This window comes from Papio anubis, chromosome 17, assembly GCF_008728515.1.
Source record: "Papio anubis isolate 15944 chromosome 17, Panubis1.0, whole genome shotgun sequence".
NCBI classification, from domain to species: domain Eukaryota; kingdom Metazoa; phylum Chordata; class Mammalia; order Primates; family Cercopithecidae; genus Papio; species Papio anubis.
Genome location: NC_044992.1, coordinates 54,648,587 through 54,663,849, shown reverse-complemented (window position 1 = coordinate 54,663,849; position 15,263 = coordinate 54,648,587). Strand labels below are relative to the sequence as shown.

The 15,263-nt window shown below is 45.0% G+C and overlaps 1 protein-coding gene across 7 annotated transcripts in view; it reads right to left on the bottom strand.

The window, feature by feature from the left end:
• TLK2 (tousled like kinase 2) overlaps positions 1 to 14,944 on the bottom strand; it is a 143,884-nt gene extending 128,940 nt beyond the window's left edge. For 3 of the 7 annotated variants that reach the window (XM_017950827.2, XM_031657661.1, XM_017950833.3), the window contains exons 1-2: positions 14,672 to 14,854; positions 12,741 to 12,826 (exon numbers count right to left, since the gene is read on the bottom strand). In XM_017950827.2, coding sequence (XP_017806316.1) covers positions 12,741 to 12,821 — 81 coding nt within the window. In that variant the 5' untranslated portion in view covers positions 12,822 to 12,826; positions 14,672 to 14,854. Of the gene's footprint in view, positions 1 to 12,740; positions 12,830 to 14,671 lie in introns of all 7 variants that reach the window. The other 4 variants (XM_017950828.3, XM_017950831.3, XM_017950834.3 and 1 more) reach the window with 3 other exon arrangements.
• Positions 14,945 to 15,263: the final 319 nt, after the last annotated feature.

Genomic DNA, 15,263 nt, shown 5'->3' with positions numbered 1-15,263 from the left:
CTAGAGTATTCAAATTCACAGAGATGGAAAAACGGAATGATAGTTCCCAGGGGCTTGAGAGAGAGGTGGAGAATGGGGAGTTATTGGTAGGTTTTTTTGCTGTTGTTGCTTCGTTTTTTGACACGGAGTCTCGCTCTGTCACCCAGACTGGAGTGCAGTGGCATGATCTCGGCTCATTGCAACCTCCGCCTCCCAGGTTCAAGTGATTGTCTTGCATCAGCCTCCTAAGTAGCTGGGATTACAGGTACGCAACAACATGCCCGGCTAATTTTTTTGTATTTTTAGTAGAGATGGGGGTTCCACTATGTTGGCCAGGCTGGTCTTGAACTCCTGATTTTGTGATCTGCCCACCTCAGCCTCCCAAAATAGTGAAATTACAGGCTTGAACCACCGTACCTGGCCTGGGAGTTATTATTTAATGGGCATGGAGTTTCAATTTGGGAAGGCGAAAAAGTTCTGGGCCGGGCGCAGTAACTCACGCCTGTAATCCCAGCATTTTGGAAGGCCAAGGCAGGCGGATCACCTGAGAGGTCAGAAGTTCAAGACCAGCCTGGCCAACATGGTGAAACTCTGTCTCTACAAAAATACAAAAAAATAACCCAGGTATGGTGGGTGCCTGTAATCCCAGCTACTTGTGAGGCTGAGGTGGAAGAATCACTTGAACCCGGGAGGCCAAGGTTGCAGTGAGCCAAGATTGTGCCATTGCACTCCAGCCTGGGTGACAGAGCGAGACTATCTCAAAAAAAAAAAAAAAAGAAAAACATAAAAAGTTCTGAAGATGGATGGTGGTGATAGCTGTACAACTACATGAATGCACTTAATGCCACCGTACACATAAACATGAATAAAAGGGTAAATGTTATATTTTACCACAATTTTTAAAAAAAGAAGTTCAAAGTCAGGCGTGATGGGTCATGCCTGTAATCCCAGCACTTTGGGAGGCCGAGGTGGGTGGATTACTTTAGGTCAGGAGTTGGAGATCACCCTGGTCAACATGGTGAAACCCCATCTCTACTAAAAGTACAAAAATTAGCCGGACGTGGTGGCAGATGCCTGTAATCCCAGCTACTTGGGAAACTGAGGCAAGAGAATCGTTTGAACCTGGGAGGCGGAGATTGCAGTAAGCCAAGATCGCACTACTGCACTCCAGCCTGGGCAACAGAGTGAGACTGAGTCTCAAAAAAAAAGCTGTTTAATAAGAAATCTCTATCTCCCTCATCTAGTTAGGACTAGAAAACAGACATCATCCTTATTTTGAGACTATTTTTAGAAAAATGTTTCACCTTTATTTTCCTCGCTGCTGTCTTCAGAGAATACTTAATGGGCAAAACAAGGTACTTTTCTTGCTCCTATGGTATTTTTCTAACATCATTACTTTATTCTATGCAACCCATGTTCCCAAAAGGCTATATATATACAAAATGAAGGAAAGAATTTTGGCAGATTTTATCCTATAGAACCTTTGTTCCTGAAGGTTTATATTTTAACACCACCACTCATTCTTTCATACTACTAATACTTAACTGGAATTTTTGGAATTTATTATCCCCTATCTCAAATCTGGCTTCCTCTTTTTGTGTAGTTCATCAAACATAAAATTCTTAAATTGGAAGTACCCAGAGAATTGAAATGACTCCTAAGTTAACTAGAGCTAGCTAACTTCTTAGCAGATTCTAGTATCAAAGCTATATTATTCCTATTCCAATTCTTTGCAATATATGCAGTATTTTAGAAAAAGGATATGTTAAGAGTAAGATATGGGGGCCAGGCGCGGTGGCTCACATCTGTAATCCCAGCGCTTTGGGAGGCCAAGACAGGTGGATCATGAGATCAGGAGATCGAGACCATCCTGGCCAACATGGTGAAAACCCATCTCTACTAAAAATACAAAAATTAGCAGGGCATGGTGGCATGCTCCTATAGTCCCAGCTACTAGGGAGGCTGAGGCAGAAGAACTGCTTGAACCTGGGAGGCGGAGCTTGCAGTGAGCCGAGATCACGCCACTGCACTCTAGCCTGGGGACAGAGCGAGACTCCGTCTCAAAAATGAATAAATAAATAAATAAATAAATAAAATACTTAGCTAACCATGGCCAACATACTAGAAAGTAGATTCCAAACTAATCTCATCACATCTAGTAATAGCCAGGATCAAGTGAGGAACCTAACAATTTAAGACCCAGACAAGGTAGAGAGGAAGAATAGAACTAAGCCAAATTATCCCTAGACCCAGGTTTGAAATAAGAAACCACTGATAATATACCTTGTTTTCCCTCTCATGGCCTTTCTTAAAAATAAAATTTTAAGAAATCTTTCCATTTAATCTGAATTTAACTAAAAGTAGACAGAGAACAAGAAATAAAATAAATGACTTTAAAGGCCAAGAGTGACGACAACGCCAATGCTAACCACCTATAGGCAGGAAGGAAGAAGGAAGCAGATGAGAAGTGAAAGTCACAAGGAGGTAAACTTCACAGTGACACAAGAGTTCACACACACTAAGTGTTAGTTTTATATTATTGACTGCAAAGCAATGAAATAATTACTTCCATAAGAAGCCAAGAATCCAGAGACACAAGACCAGAACTCAAAAAAATCACTTCTGCTGGGTGCAGTGGCACATGCCTGTAGTCTCAGCTACTTAGGAGGCTGGGGTGGGAAAATCACTTGAGCCCAGGAGTTCGAGGCCAGCCTAGGGATGAAGTCCTGTCTCTAAAAGTTAAAATTTAAAAATAAAAAATGATTCCAATCTGAAGTCATTTGTAGATTAAATTTTAAAGAAAAATTTTGAAATTAGTGCAGGCATGGTGGCTCACGCCTATAATCCCAGCATTTTGAGAGGCCAAGGCGGGTGAATCACCTGAGGTCAGGAGTTTGAGACCGGCCTGGTCAACATGGTGAAATCCCGTCTCTACTGAAAATACAAAAATTAGCTGGGTGCAGGGGCGCATGCCTGTAGGCCCAGCTACTTGGGAGGCTGAGGCAGGAGAATCACTTGAACTCGGGAGGCGGAGGTTGCAGTGAGCCGAGATCATGCCGTTGCACTCCAGCCTGGCAACAGAACAAGACTCCACCTCAAAAAAAAAAAAAAAGAAAAGAAAAGAAAAAGAAAAAGAAAGAAAAAGAAAAATCAATGAAATTAAGCTATAATTTGAGAGGCCTGGGAGTATAGGGAGAGAAGAAAGTCAAAGCCCAGGCCCTGCCCAATGAGGGGAGTGTGGGAAAGCCACCCCATACATTAGAAGACCCATGGGCTACACCCTCAGGATAAGAGCGACTCAGCTCTTATAAAATTTCAATGTATAGGTTTATGTAGACTAGGCAAATTTAAAGAGAAAATTAATCAAGTGGAAGATAGGTCACAAGAAACTACCAAGCATTTAGATAAGAAAACAAAAAGACAAGTAATACAAGAGACAGGGTAAGAGGCAGAGACAACACAGTGAGGTCTAGTGTATGTTTAGCATGCCAGAGAAGACAGAATGAGACAGAAGCAATATATGTCAAGATAATGGCTGAGAATATTCTATAACAGGCCAGGTGTGATGGCCCACGCCTGTAATCCCAACACCTTGGGAGGCCAAAGCAGGTGGATCACTTGAGGTCAGGAGTTCGAGAACAGCCTGGCCAACATGGTGAAACCCATCTCTTCTAAAAATACAAAAATTACTTTTTTGTGTGTGTGGCAGGCGCCTGTAATTCCAGCTACTCGGGAGGCTGATACAGGGAGAATTGCTTGAACTTGGAAGGCAGAGGTTGCAGTGAGAGGAGACTGCGCCACTACACTCCAGCCTGGGCGACAGAGTGAGTCGACTGCATCTCAAAAAACTAAAACTAAAAATAAATAAAGAGCCTAATGGAAGCCAGTGGACAACTGTGAACAATGGACTTTAGTTAATAACGTATCATCAATTGTAACAAAGACACTAATAATGCAAAACGTTAATAATGAGAAAGTAGGATGAGGAAGTATATGGGAACTCTGTATTAGCTGCTCAATTTTCTGTAAATCTAAAAGTGCTCTAGAAAATATACAGACTGAGCATGGTGGCTCACACCTGTAATCCCAGCACTTTGAGAGGCCAAAGCTGGCACATCACCTGAGGTCAGGAGTTCGAGATCAGCTTGGCCAAAATGGTGAAACCCTGTCTCTACTAAAAATACAAAAAACAAAAAATTAGCCGGCTGTGGTAGCACATGCCTTTAGTCCCAGATACTCAGGAGGTTGAGGCAGGAGAACCACTCAAGCCAAGAAGGCAGAGGTTTCAGTGAGCCGAGATCGCACCACTGCACTCAAGCCTGAGTGACACAGTGAGACCATGTCTCAAAAAAAAAAAAAAATTTATATATATATATATGTATACACACACACACATACATACAATTAAATATAGAATGGCAATAGCATGTGAATTGTGAGGGGAATAAATGGAGTTAAATCTTCAAGGTCACCAGTCTGGGCAAAATGGCGAAACCAAGTTTCTACAAAAATACAGAAATTTGCTAGATGCCGATGGGAGGCATTTTTTTTTTTTAATTTTTAAAAAGAAAAAATACAAAAATTATTCAAGTGTGGTGGTGTGTGCCTGTAGTCCCAGCTACTCAGGAGGCTGAGGCAGTAGGAGCACCTGAGCCCAGGAGGTCAAGGCTGCAGTGAGCCATGATCATGCCACTTTACTCCAGCCTGGGTGACAGAGTGACACCCCATCTCAAAAAAAAAAAAAAAAAAAAAAAATCTTCAAGGCCCTTGTACTGACCAAGAGGAACACAAAGGTATTAACATTAATCTTTGATAAGTTAAAAATATGTGTTGTAATTTCTGTAGTAACCAAAAAAAGTAACCAAAACAGTAACCAAAAAGGAACCAAAAGTTAACAAAACAGAAAGGGTACAAGACTTCCAAACTAGAAGAGGCAATAGGGAGCCTTACTATTAAGAGTTACGAATAAAAACAGTCTGGATTAAGGCAGCAGCAATTGGGGCAGAAAGACACTTCAGAAATTTCAGAGAAAGGGGCATGAGTTGGTACTTGACTACGTGTGAAATAAGGAGGGAATCAAATAAATACTAAAGTAAATTAATCCACAGTTCCTTAAAATGCATCAGTATAAGTATAGGCCATTTCTCAGCATTCATGCTTATTGAGCATCGTCAGGCATGTAATTAAATTAAATGTAAGACATATAAACATTTTTTAAAAACGAAAGTGGCTTTGGTGTGTGAAATAGTTGACACTAGATATTCATAACTGAAAGCTTCTAATTGCTGCAATGAACTACATGAAAATAAAGGTATCAGTTGGTTAAATACCTTTTCAGAAGTCAAATCTGATTATATAACCTGATGTATCAGACTTAAAAATGTATAAAAGGGCATGGTGCTGTAATTCCAGTACTTTGGGAGGCCAAGGCAGGTAGATCACCTGAGGTCAGGAGTTCCAGACCAGTCTGGCCAACATAGTAAAACCCCATCTCTGCTAAAAATACAAAAATTATCTGGGCATGATGGCATGCACCTGTAAACCCAGCTACCTGGGAGGCTGAGGCAGGAGAACTGCTTGAACCCAGGAAGCAGAGGCTGCTGTGAGCTCAGATCACGCCACTGCACTCCAGCCTGGGCAACAAAAGTGAAACTCCGTCTCCAAAAAAAAAAAAAAAAAAAGTGAGAACTTAAAAGATACTTGCCGCTGGGCATGGTGGCTCACGCCTGTAATCCCAGCACTTTGGGAGGCCAAGGCGGGTGGATCACTTGAGGTCGGGAGTTCAAGAACAGCCTGACCAACATGAAGAAACTCCGTCTCTACTGAAAATACAAAATTAGCCGGGTGTGTTGGCACACGCCTGTAATCCCAGCTACTTGGGAGGCTGAGGCAGGAAAATCACTTGAACCTGGGAGGCAGAGGTTGCGGTGAGCCGAGATCGTGCCATTGTATTCCAGCCTGGGCAACAAGAGTGTTCCAGTCTCGGCAACAAGAGTGAAACTCCGTCTCAAGAAAAAAAAAAAAAAGACACTTGCTAAGGATTTAAATAAAGAACTCCTGCAGATTAAACTAATAAATTTTTATAGACATCTCCTTGTTGACTTTTTTTTGAACAGAGTCTCACTCTGTTGCCCAGGCTGGAGTGCACAGACTAACTTCAGCTCACTGCAACCTCCACCTCCCGGGTTTAAGCAATTCTCCTGCCTCAGCCTCCTGAGCAGCTGGGACTACAGGAGCCTGCTGACTTATCTAGTCTTTCTAGGGCGGTTAACTTAGTTCTCTTGGAAACAATTCTTCTATTTTGCAATCATATTTCTCTTTTTTTTTTTTTTTTTTTTTTTTTGAGACAGAGTCTCGCTCTGTCACCCAGGCTGGAGTGCAGTGGCATGATCTCGGCTCACTGCAACCTCCAACTCCCTGGTTCAAGTGATTCTCCTGCCCTAGCCTCCTGAGTAGCTGGGATTACAGGCACGTGCCACCACGCCCGGCTTATTTTTGTATTTTTAGTAGAGACAGGTTTCATTATATTGGCCAGGATGGTCTCATCTCCCGGGATCTGATCCGCTTCCACCTCGGCCTCCCAAAGTGCTGGGACTACAGGCGTAAGCCACCACACCCGGCCTGCAGTATTTCACTGGTTTATGCGATTGTGTATTAAATTGAATAATTACAACACAAGTGTAAGTTATTGTAAAATGATCCTTGACATGGTTATAATTCAACTGGTAGGAGCAATGTGATAAGCATCAGTCAGTATGGCTTATAGAGAATGGAGAATGCCTATTAATCCAGTGAATTGATTATGTACAGATTTGTTAACCACTATCCCTGTTATAAAAGATCTAAATTAACTTCTTATTGCTTTTGTTGTACTGTTGGAACAGTACCTGGCACACACTATTATAAGTATTTGCTACTATATTAGCATTGATACTCAAACTAGGTACAAATAACAATGCATGAAAGGGTGAAATTCTGCCTACTTTACATGGTCTCCAGAACCGCTGAGACTACCTGTACTTGAACTGTCAAAAGGGAGCAGGGTGTGGAATATAAACGGCAACAGGTTGATTGAAAACATGAATTCAAGATATAGTCAGTTTCACATTACTAGAAGTAGATTATCCAGTGCCTCCAGGAAGAGATCTTAAAAAAGAGGTAGGAGAGGCCAGGCGTGGTCGCTCACGCCTGTCATCCCAGCACTTTGGGAGCCGAGGTGGGCGTATCACAAGGTCAAGAGACAGAGACCATCCTGGCCAACTAACATGGCGAAACCCTGTCTCCACTAAAAATATAAAAATTAGCTGAGCGTAGTGGCCCATGCCTGTAGTCCCAGCTACTCGGGAGGTTGAGGCAAGAGAATCGCTTGAACCTGGGAGGCGGAGGCTGCAGTGAGCCAAGATCATGCCACTGCACTCCAGCCCAGCGAGACTCCGTCTCAAAAAAAAAAAAAAAAAAGAGGTAGGACAGCTCACATGTCAGGTCAACAAGACATAAAGAACTAGGAGCTGGGCGCGGTGGCTCACACCTGTAATCCCAGCACTTTGGGAGGCCAAGGTGGGCAGATCACGAGGTCAGGAGATCAAGACCATGCTGGCTAATACAGTGAAACCCCGTTTCTACTAAAAATACAAAAAATTAGCCAGACGTGATGGTGGGCACCTGTAGTCCCAGTTACTCGGGAGGCTGAGCTTGCAGTGAGCAGAGATCGTGCCACTGCACTCCAGCCTGGGCAACAGAGCAAGACTCTATCTCAAAAAAAAAAAAAAAAAAAAGAACTAGGTTCACAACCCAATTTAACCTTATCACCTCAAAACTGCTAAGACGATGGTTCCAGGTCCTCCTAAAAAGGGGCAGCTAGACTAGGGAGCCACTATAGACTTTTCGGTGCACATTACACTACTTTCCCCTCATCAATTCATGAATGACAGAAAATGTCAATCTTTTAAACAAAAACCAAATAGTGCATCCCAAAATTCAAAACAAATGACCTTGGTTTAACATTATTATGAAGTAAATATGCTGAGAAACTGAGTACATATAAACACACTATGCAAGAAAATTAAAAATTTGCACTATGCAAGAAAATTAGAAATAAAAAATTAAAAACCCAAATATAGGTAATGAGCTACTTAAATATAAGTAATAGATGTGGAGATTTGGTCATTTTGTTTTAGTCTAAGTAATGCAGTGTGTATCTAATTTGCAGGTGGAAAAAAAACTTGAAAGTTATACAACAGAAGATTTACAATAACCAGAAAGTTCAAAGACTGTAGCTACTTGTAACACTCTTGTCCACTAGGAAAGAATCCACAGTGGCACTGACTTTCTTCCTTCTATGGACATCAAAAAGTACTGAAAATGTTATGAATAGTTAGGAGAAACTCAAGAGACAGCCCAAGAGGCTGAACCAGTCCCACTAGATGGCACCATCACAGGGAAGTCACTCTACTCTCTCATTTGGAGATGCAGGGGCTGAAATCTTTTTTGATCTTCAAAAAACAAAGCTGTCATCAACACAGTGATACTCTTTTTTTTTTTTCTTTTTGAGACGGAGTGGAGTCTTGCTCTGTCGCCCAGGCTGGAGTGCAGTGGTGCGATCTCGGCTTACTGCAGGCCCCGCCTCCTGGGTTCACGCCATTCTCCTGCCTCAGCCTCCCGGGTAGCTGGGACTACAGGCACCCGCCACCACGCCCGGCTAATTTTTTGTATTTTTTTGTAGAGATGGGGTTTCACCGTGTTAGCCAGGATGGTCTGGATCTCCTCACCTCGTGATCTGCCTGCCTCGGCCTCCCAAAGTGCTGGGATTACAGGGGTGAGCCACTGTGCTCGGCCCTAACACGGTGTGATATTCTCACTGAGAAATAAGGATCCGAAATGAGAATTTAAAGCCAGGGAGAGGAGTTTTTCCAAAAACACCCTTTTCTCCCAGTATCATCATCCCCTCCACACCCTCATTTCAAATCAACAGTCTGAGAGGTTGTCTTTACAATGTCTTACTGGTAAAAGAAGTAATACAAAGGCTGGGCACGGTGGCTCATGCCTGTAATCCCAGCACTTTGGGAGGCCGAGGCAGGTGAATCACCTGAGGTCAGGAGTTCCAGACCAGCCTGGCCAACATGGTGAAACTCCGTCTCTACTAAAAATACAAAAAATCAGCCGGGCATGGTGGCACGTGCCTGTAATCCCAGCTACTTGGGAGGCTGAGGCATGAGAATTGCTTGAACCCAGGAAGCGGAGGTTGCAGTGAGCTGAGATTACACCATTGCACTCCAGCCTGGGCAACAAGAGTGAAACTCTGTCTCAAAAAAAAAAACAAAAAACAAAAAAAAGGCCGGGCGTGGTAGCTCAAGCCTGTAATCCCAGCACTTTGGGAGGCCAAGATGGGTGGATCACGAGGTCAGGAAATCGAGACCATCCTGCCTAACATGGTGAAACCCCGTCTCTACTAAAAAATACAAAAAACTAGCCGGGCGCGGTGGCGGGCGCCTGTAGTCCCAGCTACTCAGGAGGCTGAGGCAGGAGAATGGCGTAAACCAGGGAGGCGGAGCTTGCAGTGAGCTGAGATCCGGCCACTGCACTCCAGCCTGGGCGACTGAGCGAGACTCTGTCTCACAAAAAAAAAAAAAAAGTCATACAAAATGGAGATTTTATTTTCCCAGCTCTGCAAACTACAGAATTAATTTTTTTCTTCAAGTTTCTTTGTTATGGAAAAAAAAAATACTCTCCTGCTAGTCCTCAAGTAACAAATTCATTGTAATCAACAATACTAACCATGACTGGAAATACCAAAATAACATACAACTACTGAAGCCGGGCATGGTGGCTCACGCCTGTAATCCCAGCACTTTGGGAGGCCGAGAAAGGCAGATCATAAGGTTGGGAGTTCGAGACCAGCCTGGACAATACGGTGGAACCCCCATCTACTAAAAATACAAAAATTAGCTGGGCGTGGTGGCGGGTGCCTGCAGTCCCAGCTACTCAGGAGGCTGAGGCAGGAGAATCGCTTGAACCCGGGAGGCAGAGATTGCAGGAGGCCAAGATTGTGCCACTGCACTCCAGCCTAGGCGACAGAGCGAGACTGTCTCAAACAAACAAACAAACAAACAACTAATGGAATAAAAACAACTGGAAATAAAGCTGGGTGCAGTGAGTGGCTCATGCCTGTAATCCCAACACTTTGGGAGGCCAAGGCAGGTGAATCATTTGAGGTCAGGAGTTCAAGACCAGCCTGGCCAACATGGTAAAATCCCATCTCTACTAAAAATACAAAAGTTAACAGTGTGCTAGTGCCGCAGGCCTGTAATCCCAGCTATCTGGGAGGCTGAGGCAGGAGAATCACTTAAGACTGGGAGGTGGAGGTTGAGGTGAGCTGAGATCCTGCCACTGCACACCAGCCTGGGCTAGAGAGTGAGACCCTCTCAAAAACAAACAAAAAAACTGGAAATAGGTAAATTTCTTTTTCTGTACAGAGAACTTCTTTCTATGTTGAAGGCAGAATTTTCTATTAAACAGATAGGCTACTGTATTAAAGTTTTCTGATACCTTAGTTACATGATTTTAAGCTGGGGCTAGACAGCAACATGTTGAATGTCACTCATTCTTATCACTTATGCCCTACTCCATCAAAAGTATACTTGGATACAGCCATCAAGAACCTAAAAACAGAACAACAACCCTAATGACAAAGATCAGTGAGCTTAAACTATGTACAATTTGAATACAAACTTACTGACTTACAGGATGGGGGAGGGGGGGTGTCGGGGGACCATTTAAACAGACAGATCTGGATATTAGCCTTATGCTCAATCTTCAAGTGAAAAGACAAATCAGAGGTCATTTAGAGATCAATTTAGTATCAAATACATTGCTCACTTCTATTTGAAGCTACTTCACCTAGATCAGAGAGTTTACATTTGTACATGCAACTTCAATATACAATGTCCAGGAGTACAGCCACTCTAAAGTGCCACAAAAGTAAAACTGTCTAAGTGGCCAAAGAAATTAAGAATATGTAACAAATCCTGTGTTCCCACAGCACCTTGTTACAGCTGTAATACAGATCTCATCACGGTATCATCTCGCTCTCCCCAAACTGCAGATGTGGAGGTACTGTGCTCAAGCATCAGCCCTAACATCTTGCACAATGCCTAGCATACAGCAAGTGCTCAATATTTGTTGAATAAACAAAAACTATCAAGCTGGCTGGGTGCGGTGGCTCATGCCTGTAATCCTAGCACTTTGGAAGGCCAAGGCGGGCAGATCACTTGAGGTCAGGAGTTCGAGACCCAGCCTGGCCAACACGGAGAAACCCCGTCTCTACTAAAAATAAAAAAAAATTAGCCAGGTGTGGTGGTGCATGCCTGTAATCCCAGCTACTCAGGATGCTGAGGCAGGGGAATCACTTGAACCCGGGAGGCAGAGGTTGCAGTGAGCCGAGATCGTGCCACTGCACTCTAGCCTGGGCAACAGAGCAAGGCTCTGTCTCAAAAAAAACAAAAAACAAAAAACAAAAACGAAACCCTATCAAGCTATCCCAGCTCACCAAAATGTGAGACCCATCAAAGAAGCCCATTTTTCCAAGTAAACCTCAACACGCCTTCTCCTTGGAGAAGCTATTAACTGAGCACGAGATCAACACCCAGGTTACCATGAGACAGGATTTCTTGAAAAGCACAGAAAGAAATGTTGTATCACATTGGTTAAAGATCAAAAGCTCAGTCAGGCACAGTGGCTCCCGCCTGTGATCCCAGTACTTTGGGAGGCCGAGGTGGGTGGATCACCTGAGGGGAGGAGTTCAAGACCGGCCTGGCCAAGATGGTGAAACCCAGTCTCTACTAAAAATACAAAAATCAGCTGGGCATAGTGGCGGGCGCCTGTAATCCCAGCTAATCAGGAGGCTGGGGCAGGAGAATCCCTTGAACCCAGGAGGCGGAGGCTGCAGTGAGCTGAGATCACGTCATTCCACTCCAGCCTGGGCGACAAGAGCAAAATTATGTCTCAAAAAAAAAAAAAACTCAATAGCTCACACATTCACATACCTCAAGCTCAAGGAATGGGATCTTGGACCAATGAAGCTTTTAAATAAAATATTGTAAATATACTTTGCATACTGTATTAAAATCAAACATTTTACACATTGTAAAATCATCCTATGAGAGCAGAGGGGTGGACCAGTGGGTACAAAAGCACGCATAGAAAACTGTAACATTGCTTAACTTCATAGGTGCCCATTAATGGGGGCCTAATCTAATATTATGCTCCTGCAACAAAAATAAAAACTAAGAAGGAAGAATGAGAAGAGCAACAAACCAGCCTGAGGGTGCAACCAGTAAAGAGTCTGCAGACTTCACAGAGGCCAATTTTTCAAAACTCTACCATGTAACTACCTCCAAAGTCCAATGTAACAAAGCTATGCAATGCTTTATAATTTTCTTTCTGAATGACTGACAAGTTTTAACAAAATATGGCATAGAATCTATACACACATCCTGTTAGTTTCCTTGTAACAAGAACCATGAGAAACCTCTCCTATACCAGCAAGGAAGAAGAAACATATATTCCCATATAGAACATTTTCAAACCTACTATGTTAAATGACTACTGGAATTATTAGTAGGACCTAAAAGTTCACTGAAATTAAGACCCAAATCATCTCCCCTGCAAACTATCAGAAGGGCCTACCCAAGTTGCTCTTAATCATTTAAAAAATGTGTTTAAATCAGAATATGAATAGTGTTCATTATCATCATTTTACTCACCTTACTAACACCTACTCCAGTAAACCTGGCCTCCAATAATTCCTGCCGTCGTGGGTCCAGGCTATGCAATTCTTCCATCATTTCTACTGAAAAAGAAAAAAGTAGGCTGTGAAACCATAAATACTAAAATGTGAGGAGGCAATTTTTTGTAGAACAAAACTCATAGTAATTATTTCACTGAATGACCAAATGCAGTTAAATCTCAAGGAAATACAGCATACGAGTGGTAGACTACTATGTGCTGCATCAAACAGTAATACATTTAAAACATCTAAAGCAGCTCAGAAGTCCTCTTCTATGACAGTCACTTATTCTTCCCTAGTTCTGATTTGATTTTAACAGCAAAAATAAACCCCTCAAACCCTTCATATAATCTCTGTAACAAAGTTGAGCACAGGGGAAAAAACAAAACAAGAACTAGCCTGCAAAAAGAAAATTCCTTCTATCAGCCTTCGAATCTAGCTAAGTATCTTCAGATATTTATTTCCCACTCAGGAAATAGTCCTTAAACTAAAAATACAAACCATTGACAATAATTTCAAAAGAATATAGGATGAATCAGAAACTACAAATAACTGCAAAAACACTATAATACAGCTCCTTTCTCTGAAGAGCTCACAGTAGCTCATGAGAAAAGGAATTAATTATTTTAAATTTAATAGAGAGCCCACGGTAAAACCATCCACCTCCCATTCACTCAGGAAATTAATATAGCTCCATAACAATCCCTTTAAAAAATCTTTTTCTGACCACTCCCTGCAGTAGGTTTCTCTTGATTCTGGACATCTGCTTTTAGCCCTTCTTCCAAGCAGGGAGGGGCAGGAGGACACCATTTTTAAACTTCCATAACCAATTAATGCACAGGCTACTTTCAGCAAATATGTCCATCCTTTACAAGAGACCAACTCCTACACGACCCATTGAAAACCTCCCTTTAAAATTAACAGTGGAAAAGAAACATACATCATTACATAGAACCCCTTCGAACACATTATTAAGTAGTTGGAATGGTTGGTGTGATTTTAAAGTTACTGAAAAAATGAATCGAACATTCTCCTCTGCAATCCAACAACTCCACAATCTCCAGTAACAACCCCCTTACAAGTCCTTCAGTTTCATTTCCCTTCCTGGATTGAGAGCCTGGGGCAAAGGGGAATGAAAAGGTGACAAATTAAAGTTTCACCCACACAAGCAAGTGCAGGTTAGAGAGAGAATTAGGAAATTCTCAGAAAGGTTGAAATGCATCTTCATAAAAAGAAAAAGAAGGAAAAAAAAGACTGGGGGAATGAGTTTCCCCCGTGGCCTTCCTCGCGTCTTGCCCTGCCCTAATCGAGGTCGGAATGGCAGAGGTTGCAGTCTCTCCCAAACCCCAAGGTCTCTCGCAACATTTCCCAAACCTATCCATCCCCAGGCCCGGCCCGGAAAATGACGCCCCGGCGGTTATTCCGTTTAATGTCAACTCATGTTAAGGAAATAGCCACTCCGTCTAATTCCAGCGGGGCCTTGGACTGGGATCCTCCCTGCAGCCAACAGCCGGGAAGCAGGGGCGACGGGGCCTGGTCCCGGCGCCCCTCGCCGGCTCCAAACTTTCCCCAACTCCAGGCCCACCTGTCACGGAGGAAGGGAGGGCCGGCTCTCGGGGGCGCCCGGGAGGCTGCCGAGGCCTCCAGCTGCCGGGGCGCCCCCGTCTCTCCTCCGGCCGCCGGCCCCAATCCCAGGCCAGGGCCGCCTGGGCCTCCCCCATCTTCGGCCCGGCCCCTCGGCAACCCGCAGCCCTCAGGGAGCCCCTCCCGCCTCAGCGCCCAGGAGCTGCGGTCCGGAGCCGGCCCCGAGCTGGGCCCAGGTCGTAGGCTCCTCAGGCCAGAGGGGTCCCTGGGACGGTTAATGCCCCAGGCCTGGCGCCCTCCCCCGCCCGGGGCTCAGCCTCTCACCTGCCGCCGCCGCCGCCGCCGCTCCACGCTCCTCCCGGGAGGGGCCCCGACCCGACCCGGCTGCGGGCCGCTCCGCTCTCCCCCTGGGCAGGCCCGGGGCGGAGCCGGGGCCTCTCCTGAACGCCGCAACCCCCCGCCCGGGCAGCCGCCGCCGGCGCCCGGCTCCACGAGAGGGCGGGCGGGGGAGGGGGGGCACGAAGGCCGCAGATCCCCGGGCTCGCGTACAGAGCCAGGCGCCCGACGCGGGCCCGGGCCCGGGCGGCCGCGGGGGGCGCGGGACCGGCCTCCTGGCGCCGGACAAAGGCCAAGGGAGGCGCAGGAGGGCCCAGGCCGGGCCGGGAGGTGGGGGCCCGCTCGGCTGGGGGCCACTCGGGTGCGGCGCGGAGGGCGGGGGGGGGTCGGAACCGCTGGTGCCCAGGACCCGCCTCCGGCCCCTTAATCCGGATCGGTTCGGTCCGGATTAGTAGTGATCGGTGTAAACACACTAGTGAAACCGCGTGTTTCCTCGCGAGATTTGCACGGCTGGGAGGCGGGGGGGGGTCCTGGGGGGGTGGGGGAAGTGCCGACAGTGGGGGAGGAGGGGGAGGGGACG